At 37.2% G+C, this 13,224-nt stretch overlaps 1 protein-coding gene across 4 annotated transcripts; it reads right to left on the bottom strand.

Moving 5' to 3' along the window:
* Window positions 1–5,082: 5,082 nt before the first annotated feature.
* Window positions 5,083–12,024, bottom strand: LOC131328267 (pentatricopeptide repeat-containing protein At5g65560-like). 4 transcript variants are annotated; one of them, XM_058361235.1, is made up of 3 exons: window positions 8,615–12,024; window positions 7,192–7,267; window positions 5,083–5,515 (listed from the first exon to the last, which is right to left on the bottom strand). In XM_058361235.1, the coding sequence occupies exon 1, from the start codon at window positions 11,796–11,798 to the stop codon at window positions 9,036–9,038; it is 2,763 nt and encodes a 920-aa protein (XP_058217218.1). In that variant the 5' UTR covers window positions 11,799–12,024; the 3' UTR covers window positions 5,083–5,515; window positions 7,192–7,267; window positions 8,615–9,035. The 4 variants fall into 4 exon arrangements, with proteins under 4 accessions (XP_058217218.1, XP_058217217.1, XP_058217216.1 ...); XM_058361234.1 differs by having other exon boundaries at window positions 5,083–5,502; XM_058361233.1 differs by having other exon boundaries at window positions 5,083–5,488.
* Between the last annotated feature and the right edge of the window lie 1,200 nt (window positions 12,025–13,224).

Below are 13,224 nucleotides of genomic sequence, written 5' to 3'. Positions count from 1 at the left end.
CGTCAGCCCAAAAGGCATAGCATAGTGGGGGTGCACGCGCCCATTTTGCGGGCTGTTTTCTGTGAGCTCCAATGCGATGATGACATCACCAATTAAATTTATTGTGAATTTTTTGGGCCAAATGACAATATTAACCCCTGCACAGCAGACCCTTTTGTTCTGTATCACTTCTCTCAGAGCATCTATGTTCCTTGCTCAATATTTTACTCAAAGTTGAGTAAAAGCTTTGATTTTGTATTAAGCAATTCAATGGACAAATGAAAATTTAAGCATAAATTAAGCATAAATTTGAGTAAAGATTTCATTAGTGGCATTTTTGTAAATTTTAGAGGGTGAAAATAACTTTCAAAATTTGAGTAAAGATTTGGTGCAAACCAAATTTTGGAAGAAATTTGAGTTTTACGGGTTTGAATAAGGAACGGAGTTGTAAATTGGGTGATTTTTACTTAAATTTGAGTTTGAATTTAAATTTGTGTAAGAAATGTAGATGCTCTCACGCTATCCAGTTTTCAGAACAAAAAACCCTAAGATCGAAATTGCAACTGATTAAAACACCGGCAATTCTGTGATAGCAAATATTATCTGTGTATTGATTCCAAGTCAATTGAATCACAGAAACCCTAAAATCCCTCTTCTCTCCCTTTCTCTCTCTGCAGGCATGTGCTGTAATTTATTATTCTTGAGTTTACTAACTTCAATGGCGAAGGTTGACGAAGACAATATTGAAGAGAGAGAAGAGCACATGTCTCACTACAGGTGCCAAGCTAAAACACGTACGCCATGAGGAATACTGTTTGGTGGGTTTTCCCAGTAAAAAAACAGGCAGCACAAAAAAAACAGTTTTCAAATCTCTCCATAGAAAAAATGGAGTTCCGAGGCAATCTCATTTTGTTGTTTTCTACCACTAAGAGCAAGTACACTAGATGAGCAAAAATATATTTTTTGCTATTTTACCTGAGAAAAACATAAAAAATAGTCTACACTAAATGAGCTAAAAGAGGAGCTAAAATGCATTTGTGAATAGTTGTTCTTTATTTTTACCTATGCACTATTCATACTTCTTCTTTTTTTTTATTTCTTTTTCTCTCTCCTCTTTCTCTTCTCTTTAAACAATAAAGATAATAAAAAAAATGAGTGAAAAATATATTTTTTAATTGAAGTTAGGTAAAATAGATAATATTGGTGTAGTGTTGAGAGAGATGTGAGTATGTAAAATAAAAAAAATGTACTATTTACTAGCAATTTTACTAAATTATTAATAAACTTGTTCTAAGAGCATGTATATCAATAGCTAGGTAAACTAGCCCATGAACAGTGCATTTTTTTTGTTTAGCTATCAATTTTTTCTTTCACAACTACACCAACACTATCTATTTTATCTAACATCAATTAAAATATACCAATTTCCCCCTCTTTTCCTTTATTCTTTATCTTTACATCGGAGGAGATCGCCGCCGATAGGTATCTCCAATGGCCGTCAATTGGAACACCAACCCGGACCTCGAGTCTGATTTCGCCGTGGATTGAAGTTTCAGAGGTCGTGGAAAATATAACAGCCACTGTTGCTTCCTCCACCTTTGCATGAACCCTTGCGAATTGAATCTCAAGTCTCCCAAATCCATAGAATCATGCTAGCAAAAACGACTCACGGAGGACCAGGAAATCGAGCTGCTCGAATCATGGATCCAAAACGGACGGCGCGAGTCTGGTTTGAACCTATTGCCTCTCCCGCAGCCGTCAAAGGACGCTCCGATCGGCCAAATCGACGACACCACGTTCTCCGCCTACGCCAGGAGCAAGAGGTTCGATTAGTTGCCTATTTCTCAGAAGACGAAAGGCAGGCTAAACGAAGCTTTGCGGCCGAGATATCCTCGGCACGGCGAAAACAGGGTCGGGGAAGAAAGAACCAGGCGTGAAAAAGAAGAGAAATCAGAAGAGAGAAAATTTATGTCAGCAAAAATATTATAAAAAGGGTTTCCTCGTGAACAGTTGCTCGGGGTATATACCGAGCAATCAAAACGAAATGTATTTTTGCTAACCTTTTAGCTAACTGCTGCATGCCTGTTTTTAGTTAATTTATTAGGTAAAATACCTAAAAGAGGCATTTGGAGAGTCTTGTGTACATGCTCTAAGGCCCCGTTCTAAAAATTTTCTTAAAAAATAAATACTTATTTTGGAACTTCTCAAAAAAAAGAAAAGAAGGATCATTCCACAAAATTCAAATAAAAAGTTTATTGGACATTTTTCAAACTCAAAAATAATGTAAATGAAAAAAAAATTCAATTTTTTTGGCACCATATTAAAGATCTTAATGAGATCTATCAAATAAGATCCATATTGATAAGAAAATTATTTGCGTAAGTACGTGATTTTTGAGCTTGAAATTACATTCTTAAAAAATAAGGAGTTGTGCTATGAGTAATGGGCGCCGAGGAGGGAAATCGTACCGACGGCCGCGCCGGGCCGTCTCTGACCACTGGACGCCCAATCCAAGCCGTCCAAAAATTCTATAAAAAAAAACTGAAGGGGCCTTCGCGGGAATCAATGGCATCCGAGGTATGTAGGGTGCTTGATCCAAGCACTCCTTTTTCGTGTGAAATCATATACATGAAAAAGGGGTGCTCAGATCAAGCATCCTACACACCTCGGATGTCATTGATTCCCACGAAGGGCCCCTCAGTTTTTTTTTATATAATTTTTGGACTGCTCGGATCAGCCGTCTGGTGGCCGGAGACGGCCCGACGCGGCCATCGATACGATTTCTCTCCCTAGCACCCATTGATACCTATATAAATTCTGAAAAAATAAGTATATTCTTCTTATTTTTGTGAAACAAGCCTTAGGGTGGGTTCCAGAACTCAAAAAAAATCATTATTTTTTAAGAAGACAATTTCAAGCTCAAAAATAAGGGATTTATTGAAATATAAAAATATGCACTATGAATCTTCTTTGAAATATCTCATTGAGATCTTTTATACGATGCAAAAAAAATTAAAAATTTCTTTTTCATTTACATTATTTTTGAATTTGAAAATGTGAAATAAGCTGCTTATTTTTTAAGAAGGTTTCTGAAACGGGGCCTTATTATTGAACAAAAAATAAGTTCTTATTCACGTTCTGGAATGGGCCCTAATTGTTTTCCGATTTGCTAGTCGTAACTATGAACTGATTGTACGCAATTTGGCTCCAATTCGACTATCATAGGAGTAGTTTTGAAAGGATCTGGGGACAGAGGTAAAAAATAACTACTCAATACTAGTACTATTTTTTAAGAAGGCAGCTAAAAAATAATGTGTTTACTTAAATAATTTTTTTAGCAAATATGAATTTTTTTTGATAGATCTCTTTTAGTAAGTCTGTCTACACAGATAAATAGTGCAATGATTTTGTTGTGGGGCCCATCACGGGTCCCACACAAATGATTCGAGTCATTCATTAAATATAAAATAAAATATTTTTTTAAGGGTCTCTGCGAAAGATCATCTCAATCCGATATCTATAGGTGCTTGATTCAATCATCTAACCTTTTATGATCCAAAAAACTGAATTAAAAGTTAGATGAATAGATCGAGCATATATAGGTATCATATTGAGCTGATCTTTCACGGAAACCCTTGAAAAAATATTTTACATTTAATGAACGGCTCGGATCATTTGTGTGAGACCCATGGTGGGCCCCACAATAAAATTTGTACACAATCTGTGCACTATTATCTGTGTAGTTAGCACTGTTGGATCTCTTTGAGATCTTTTGAACGGTGCAAAAAAAAAATCGAAAAATTATTTTTTATTTGCATTATTTTTTAGTTTAAAAAATATGAAATAAGCTGCTTATTTTATAAGAAGGTTTGTGGAACGGAAAGAGGGTTTGAGATTTTTCATAAAAAAACGAGAGGGGTTCTCAGAAAATGGGAGGGATTTCGCAGCCATAATTGTGTAGGGTTCTCAGAAAATAATTTTTTTATTTTTATTTTCTGCTTTTTGTTTTAATGAAGCTTTTTAAAACATTGGTCATTAGTTTTACCTTTCACATTCCTCTCGAATACTGAACTCCAGCAACCAATCACCTATGTTAATGTCAAGCTTCCAAACTGCCACCCACTTAAGAAACAGACGACAGAGAGTTATTGGAATTAATTACCTAGTGTGAGAGACAAAGGATTGTGAGTATAAATGATTTTTAATCCTCCTAAATTAATATAGTGAATATGCCCTCGTGGATATATCCGATTTGGGAAATCAAGTAAACGTCGTGCGTGTGTCGTGCGTTTGATATCCATCTTGTTTGAGCATAGAACAGAGGATCGACAGAGAGCAAACTCCATTCGACAAATGGCTACTTATCAGAACATACTTCCTGTCTGGAAGTACATTGCAGACTACTTATAAGAGCATCGTCATCTGGTCGAGTGTTTTTTTTTGGTCAAGTTCTTTTGTTGGAGAAAGTACTTTAAGTAATGGTTACACCACGTGGTGTGTTAACATGGTGTTGCCGATCCATTCATATTCAACTATATGGACCGAGCTGGGAGTATATATTGAGTGATTGGCCGGCTTGGCCTACAGCCCCAACTCAGGCACATGCAGCCAAATATAAATGGATCACAAATTGGGGGCATTTGATAACCTTTTTGTTTTCAATTTTTGATTTTTGTTTTTACTTTTTTGAAAACTAATGAAGAAAACTTGTTTGGTAACAAATTTCTACTTTCTTGTTTTTCATAAACTTTTTTAGAATTTTTGTAAACTATGGAAACCATAAAAAGGTGTTTTCCCCAGTTTTTTTTTTTTTTTTGAGAAACACAAATATTACCAAACATGTTTCTTGTTTTTGTTTTTATGAAAACATAAACCTTTTTCTACTTCTAGTTTCTTAAACACAAAAAACTAAAAAGATTATCAAACGCACCCTTAATTTCTCCTTCTGCTTTTGGCAATTTTTTCTTTCTGTTGCCATAAATCCAGATTAGCTCTCCAGTAAACTGTACTCACAATTACAGCTCCAAGGAACAACAGTCGTGTGTTATTCGTCTCCTTTAGTACAAAGGAAGCAGAACAAGAAGAAACATGTAAAAACCCAAAGAAACAATAGATGTCTACCGATAACGAAAAGAATAATATCTCAGTCTACAGATGGAGAGTAGTACCCACTTCACAATTCTCAACATTTGGTGAGCCACGCCTAATTATCCCATCAGTTGGCCGAAAAGTCCCCAACGTTCCCGTCTGGGCCGTCTCGATGTCTCCAAAATCAGAAAGCTTGCTGGGTGAGTTGAGTTTGAGGGAGAGTTCATCTTCACTAGGTTTGAACAAAGGAAATATAATCTTGGGATGAGTCTCCGCAAACAGCTTCAAAAGGTCCTGTTCCTCTCTCCCCTCTCTCACTCGTTCCAGTCGCCTGAATCTTTCTTGTGGGAGAGCTATGGAGGATCCGAGCTATGGAGGATCCAACCATGGTCTGATCATGATCACTACTTTGCCTTCCCATCTGTAATATAAGAGCTGCAATGTTTTGCTAAATACACATATGTATGTCGGTACGTATAGGAGAAGAATGTAAAGGTTATGGTACTAAGTTACGGTTTTTGGGCACTCTTAAATTGATCCGTGATGATGTAACAGGTGAGGAGAATCGGCAGCCAAGTAACAATGTCCAACAAGAAAACTTCTTGATGGTTTCAAAGGTTGGCTTTGAGTTGGTACAGAGGCAAAAAGAGTCCAAAATATCTGTGGAAAGCAGCATTTGGAAGTTTATGTTCCAAGGGAATAACAGGGTTAGGTGATGGATGCTGCATTGGCTTGTTTCTGGAAGTCATCTAAGCTTTGAAGAAGATGATGATGCAACTTTTGGTGGATACTGAAAGGGAATCAACATGTTATCTTTCACTGGAATTTGGACAAGAGAGATGAGGCTGTGCAGAAAAGACAAGGAGTAGAAGGAATATAGGAGTCCAAGTACTTTGTACCAAATTTTGTCTGGACTGGCACACCGATACCTTCCGGTACAGTTTTTCACTGGCAAAAAAATGCACCGGAATTCCAGTACATGCAAAATTAGATACAGAGGGAGAATATATGAGAGATTTAGAACGATATGTATTAGGCTTGACCACTGATTTTATTGGACACTTTTAGGGCATGTTTGGTACCTGGACTATAGTTCTTGGGAATTAGGATGGAATTAAGGGCAGTATGTCCTGATTTTCTTTGAATAAATCTAGTAACAAACCATGTTGTACAACAAGTTATCTAGGCAATGTGCTTACGTGACATTATCTCATTGGTGAGTGCATTGTCTAATTTGCACAACAGATGAGACATTTCATCCTCATACAGCTCTAACTCTTCACAATTTGCTTTCTCTCTTCCTCTTCTTTGATGGCTAGCTCATTTGGTTTATGTCTTTATGACTTGCAAGATCCTCTGGAACATCTCAGTTCCGCATTCTCTTCCTTGTATAGTTCAAACTACAATTCATTCTCCCAAGATATTACCCAAGTACGTGTTTGAAATTCACAAGAAAATGGGTAGACAACTATAACCGCATCAAAATACAGTGGCTTGTGAATAGGATATTACCCAAGTCTGCGTTTGAAATTCACAAAAAAATGGTTAGAAAACTAAAACCGCTTCAAAATACAGTGACTGTGTGAACCGGACTGAACCACACCGGTGTGCCCATGCCCCATAACACTTACAGAAAAGGCCTAGAATGGCTACCAGACGCTTGTATAATACAGCATCACAATCAATTTCTCTCTGTAATGTAACAAGCACAGATAATTCATATGTCCAAGAGTAATTCTGGTATATAGATTGGGCTGTCAATACTTATTCATTCAAAAACCCTGCGAAATGAAACACAAACTACAAGCTTTCCAGCCAAGATGTATTTCTGAACAAAAATGTGAATCTATATTCTAACAAGCCTTGTACATTGCTATACCGCCACGTGAATTCAAGTCCACAGATCAACCACAAATTACATTTTTAGAGGGTAACAGTAACATATGTAAGTTTATTTAACTGTTCTCAGCCTCACCAAAGAAAAAATAATTATTAGGTGAGAGAAAGAATAAGGAATGAACAATTGATCAGGTATATACCAGTAAAATAATCCAAGCTTGGTGTTTACTATTCTACAATGTGTAATTGTGTTCCATAAATCTCCGAGCAAAAAAAAAAGTGTACCATAAATCTTCTTCTTGTGGATACAGGACAGCTGAAAGCTATGTGCTGGCAACATCAAAGCTGCCCCATTTTGACCCTGCCAAAAATAACCGAAGTTGTCAATTTTCTTCTACTTTACATACTTAGGCAACCAATTACAGCCCATGCACGTGAATCAATGAGACACCATTAACAAGATTGCCTAAATAAATAGTGAAATACACATCTGCAAGGCCTTTATCTTTATCCTTCTTGCAGTACAGAAATTTGGATGACTAAGATGATCTCATTGGGTTACCATAACGTCAATATACATGCAAGACAACTTAATTGCACCAATTCATAAGATACCAGGTTAGGAAAGAAGTAGAATATGAGTGGATAGTTCTAATGCAAGACACATAAACTCCAAATTTTGTTTCTATCCTCTTTTCTCATGGGTATGATGCCAAGTGGGAAAACTATATAAGCACATCATAATCTCAACTGATTGACATCTATAATCGAGAGCAATTGGTGTTGTAAGTGATGGGATGCCAGTCATTTTGAACCCCAAACGACTCTCTTTTTCTTCAAAGCTACAGTAATAATAATCACATCAAGCTGTTGTACATGAAATGCACATTCTTGAAATGCATTATATATTGCACGATCCCATGTGCTTTGGAAACTAAAGTAATATGATGGATATGATAATTTCCCAAGTATTGCTGAGATTCTGATCTGTGAAGTTATGCCTAACCATTCTCTAAGGCAGTCACCTAAAATCTATCCCAAACCAATTCATGAATTACAAAATAAGTGGCAAGTTTTCAGGAGAGACGGCAACTTATGCCCAATTTATGAGAAAAGGAAAAGGGCAATCACGTTTCATCTAAAGCATGACCTGAAAATCATATTATCAAGTCAAAATCTAAATTGAGTCATATTACATGGTTGTATTAATTAGTGGCTGCTAGTCCAACACTTCAAAAGTTGATTACGAGAATTGTGTGAGCTTTGGAGTTTTGTGTGATGCTCATGCAGCTTAATTTAGGAGAACTTCCTACAAATTTTAGCTGGAATTCATTAAGTCTTCTTTCTTCAATCCTCCTCTCCTCTTCTGTGTTCACGAAACATATCCTCAATGCACTGTCCATCGGTTCCTAATACCTTAATACATTGATCCTAATCAACATTTAGCCTTTTGCCTATTGCCAGTTTTACACTTTTACCAATATAAACTAGAAGACAAGGCAAAATAACTAGCAAAGGAGATGTATACAAAGTAACCTACAAACATTGGTCATATCCACCGTTTCCAACAGAAAGAGAACAGAAACATGCAGTTGCTTCATCTCCTAAAAATTAAACCCTTGAGCTTCTCACATCTATGAATAACCAAACTTCAATAACGAATATAAGCTAATGCAAGGGAACCAAAAATGATAAGCTCAGAAATTACCTGATAATGATCAACTCTTTCTCCTATTCAGCTGCAAGTTTTATTGTCATGTCATTGTAGACTGATTCAAGGGTTAGGCTTTGACTATTTGATGTGACCCTTGGGAAGGGATTCTGTGACAAAGATTAGCAGTCAAGAAGCGGGAAAGAAAAATTACTCTTCCAACCTCTTCCCCCACCCAAAGCAAAACAAAAAATGCCGTACTATATCCTGCGCAACCATAGACTACCAAAAGTATAATCTCCTCCTCATTCATTTGATGTAGAGTGGCAAAGTAGTTATAGCTCAGACATGGATTTTGCTGGTAAGGAAATGCATCTCAGTCAAATGGATAACAGATTTCTGAGGCCCAAGAACCAGATACCCATCTAATTTCCTCACAATAAAACATTTCATGAGGCACTAATCCAGTCTGAAAACTTCAACTTGATGAACTTACGGTCATGGCTCTCAATTTATTGGCAAACTGATCTGTATCAATAGCTTTGTCCGCTTTTGAAAGTTCTCTGGACAAGATTACATATGTCTGCTGATTAAGATTGCAATTATTAGATTCCATAACATGAAGAAACTTCATGCATATGTCGAATTCCCCTTCCTTGAGCAACCCATCTACCAGGATAGTCCAGACAATCTCATCGGAACTCCATTTCTTCTCAAGCATGCTTTCAAACAAACCTTGGGCTTCTCTCACCCTCCTTGCTCTACAGAGAGCACAAATGAGAGCTCTATAATTTGATAAACAAGGCTCAAAACCTTTAACAATCATCAAATGAAAAGTTTCTAGAGCACGCTCGACTTGTAAAATCTTGCAATAGGCACCCAACATAGAGTGGCAAATCTCCACATTAGGACACAAGCCTTTCTCTTTCATACTTCGAAACAAATGGTCTGCCTCAAGATTTCTGTTCTCTCGACACAAGCCAGTGACTAAGGTGGTATAGGTATCAACAGTAGGTTCACAACCATATTCTGACATCCTAACTAAAAGATTACAAACCATTTCAATACTGAGATCCTTCTCTTCCAAGCTGAAGCTATATGCTGCTTCATGTTGGACTGCAAGCAAATGGCACTCTTTTTGCAAGCCCTTTACTAATACAGTGAAAGTTCGGTAGTTAGGTTTGCAGCCCACATCAATCATCCGTCCTAGAAGCGAAAATGCATGATCTAGCCTACCAAGAATCACAAATCCATCAATCAGTGAGGTATATGTCACGTGATCAGGAACCAATCCTTTCTTATCCATCTCTTTGAGTAAACTCTCTGCATCATCAGCCTTGCCTTCTAGACATAACCCATAAATGAGAGAACTATACGTGTATAAATTTGGAAAACAATCCTTTTTCTCCATTTCATGGAAAATCTTGAATGCAAGATGTGTTCCACCATTCCTACAGAGCCCATCAATCAAAGTGGTGTAGGTAATGATATTTGGGAGCAAATTTTTTTCCGCCATCTCGTTACATAGTTTCTCAGCTTGAGCAAATTTATTCTCTTTGGCCAAACCATTTATCACAGCATTGTAAGTTTCAACATTTGCATTGCAGCCATTTTCCTGCATCCTGTCAAGTAATGACAAGGCGACATCTACTTTCCCTTCCTTACAGTGACCGTCAATCAAGGCAGTATAACTATACTTATTTGGAGTCAAACCTCGTTCCACCATTTCGCTGAAAAGAGTTGTAGCCAAATCGAACTTGCCTCCTTTGCAAGACCCTGAAACAAGTTCTGTGTAAGACCATTCATCAGGTTCACATCCATTTGCCTTCATCAAATCCAATAACCTCAAAGCATTGTTAAGATTCCGCTGTTTGAGGAACCCATTGATGAGTATGTTGTATGTTACTATTGTTAGAGAGGGGCCTATCTTCAGCATCTTGTTGAAAAGACCCATGGCCTTCTCCATTGATTTAACCATGCAAAACCCCTTTATCATCTCATTGTAGGTTTCAGTATTTGGCAAGCGACCACCATGCCCTTCCATCCAATAGAAAATGTCAAGAGCAGCATTAAATCTTCCTCTGGAACACAACTCATTTATCATTGCATTATATGTGACAGTGTTTGGAACCAAACCATCCTTCAACATCTTGTGGTACAAACCAATTGCCACCTCAAGTTTGCCCACTTGAGACAACCCACTAATTAGAGCTGTGTATGTCTGCACATTTGGGCGACACCCCCTTTCCCTCATGCTGGCCAGAAGTGCAATAGCCTCCTTCACTCGCCCATTTGCACATAATGAGGAAATTGGGATGGTGTACGTATAAACTGAAGGTTCAATGCATTTCTTTTTCATTTCCTCGAGCATCCCCAGCGCCTCATCCACCCTCCCCTCTTTGCAAAGCCCATTTATCAATGTCGAATACGTTACTGAGTTTGGATCACATCCTTCCTTCACCATCCTATCGAAAACCTCAAACGCTGCATCTAAATTAAGGTTTCTACAGTGCCCAAGAATGAAGGATGTATAGGTAAACACGTCAGGTTTCAGTTCATACTGAAACATATAACTTAGAATCAACTTCGCCTCATGAACCTCCCCCTTCTTGCACAATATATTAATCATAGTATTGAAAGTTAATAAACTGGGTTTAATCCCACAACTCAACATTTGCTTATACACAACTTGAGCAGCACCAACCATCTCAAACTTGCCTAACTGAATTAACAACGTGTTACAACTATACAAACTAAACCCCAAACCTTTTGTACCGACTTCACTCAGATACTCGATGACTCGGGTAATCTCCTCCCTGTTTTTACAAGCCTTGATCATCAAAATCCTAACCTGATCCGCAGGCGCAAAGTTGCGATCGCGGATGAGCCTATTCAACATAGACTTAAAACAGTCCAAGTTGTGTTCATAAAAATATGTCTTGGAAACCCAATAAAAGAACTGCAAACCCAACTCACTGCTGCCCTTGTAAGTATTGATAATTTCTGCCACGTGTTGGGGTCCAAGGTTGGGGCTTAAACGCTTAAGTTCAGAGCTTTTATACCATTGATTCTCACACAGGATTTCACACACCTTAGAGACCAAGCTTGGGATAGGTTTGCAAAAGGATGATTCACCAAATTCTCGAGAAATTTGGGGTTTTGATGAAAATTTGAGAGGACCCAATTGGGGGAGGTGCCTAGGGAGGTGAATGAGAATATGGGTTTTGAAAGGTTTTACCATTTCGTGCGACGAGAGAGCTCATGAGTAGTTGTTGTTGGCGAAGAACATTGAGGGGGCTTTTCTCTTTCCCTTTTTGGCATCTACAGATCGGTGCTCTTCTGGGTTTGGGGAATTGATAGACGTGGTTGCCGAAGGACCATAGCTCAGTTGAAGGAGAGAGGCCCAGCTGTCAGGTTTGAACGCTAGGGCTCCTTAGGTTTTCGTTCAAGAACTGGGGTTACTATTTACTACTATTACTCGCCTTTTTTGTGTAAATTTCTTCGGCTAAAACTGGAAAATAATTGAATTTTCGAACGTACCAAAAAAAACTGGAAAATAATTAGTTAAAAAGTTCCATAAATGCGTTTTAAGCTTGAGACCCCAAACAAAAGTTTCAAACTTTTTGTAACTTATTTATTCGACACGAATCAAAAAAGTAATATTTTTTTACTTTTATTCAAATATTTTGTAAAATAACCACTTTTAATTTTTTTAAAAGTCAAAAAAATAGAATTTTTTTGGCTAAAAAATGGTTATTTTTCAAAATATTCAAATAAAAATAGTTTTTTAAAAAATTTCAAATTTGTCTTAACAAGACAAATCGAAAAACCAAAAAAATGAATCGCAAAACTAAACTAACAAACGGAAAAAAAAAATTCAACTGTAGTAAGGACAAAACCCAAAAAAAAAGAGTGAAATTTTTTTTCAGTGGAATAGGGTCTGATTGGTTATCACTCAAAATCCATCTTACAAGTGCGGACTGTAAGCAAGTTGAACCGAATTTTAAAGTGTTCGAGCTCAAGCCCAAATAATCGAGCACGAACTTGGCAAGTTTTAACATCAAGATGTTCGAACTCGATTCGAGGTCTCTGTAAACAAACTAAAAAGTTGCTACAACTGAGTTGAGCTTTTTGAACTGAGGCGTGATACAATTAACTCAAATTCTACTCGTTTACTAACAACGCGAGCCAAGCTCATAACGAGCCGAGCCTTGAGCTGGTCGTGAACAGATCAATTTGCTTTGTCTAAGTCGAGCATGCACAACATGAGCATGACCATGTTGTGTGTGTGAAGATGTTGTGTTAGTAGCAAACCTCTCTACGATAAATCATTCTGAATGAACATTTAGGAGTCCAGCTCCTCGATTCCTTTATTAAGGCTGCGTTCCTATAAACTTTTTGTTTAGCTTTTTCGATTCTTCTCATCAAGACGAACGATTATTTCGGTATTTTTTTCTACTTTTCGTAACTTTTGTTTAGCTTTTCGTTGTAATTTTTGGAATTAATTATTCATCTTGATGAGACGAATCGAAAAAGTATAAAAATATAAACCGATATTGAAAAAAGTCAAATACGCAGCACTTTTTTTATCAGCAAATAAAACAACATTTTAGACAAATAAGATTTGATACTTTTTTTCATTTTTAGTGATTTTTTTTTGTCTTTCG

The sequence above is a fragment of the Rhododendron vialii genome, chromosome 6a (genome assembly GCF_030253575.1).
Source record: "Rhododendron vialii isolate Sample 1 chromosome 6a, ASM3025357v1".
NCBI lineage: Eukaryota > Viridiplantae > Streptophyta > Magnoliopsida > Ericales > Ericaceae > Rhododendron > Rhododendron vialii.
Note: the sequence above shows the minus strand (reverse complement) of the source record. Positions and strands in the feature narration are given on the sequence as shown.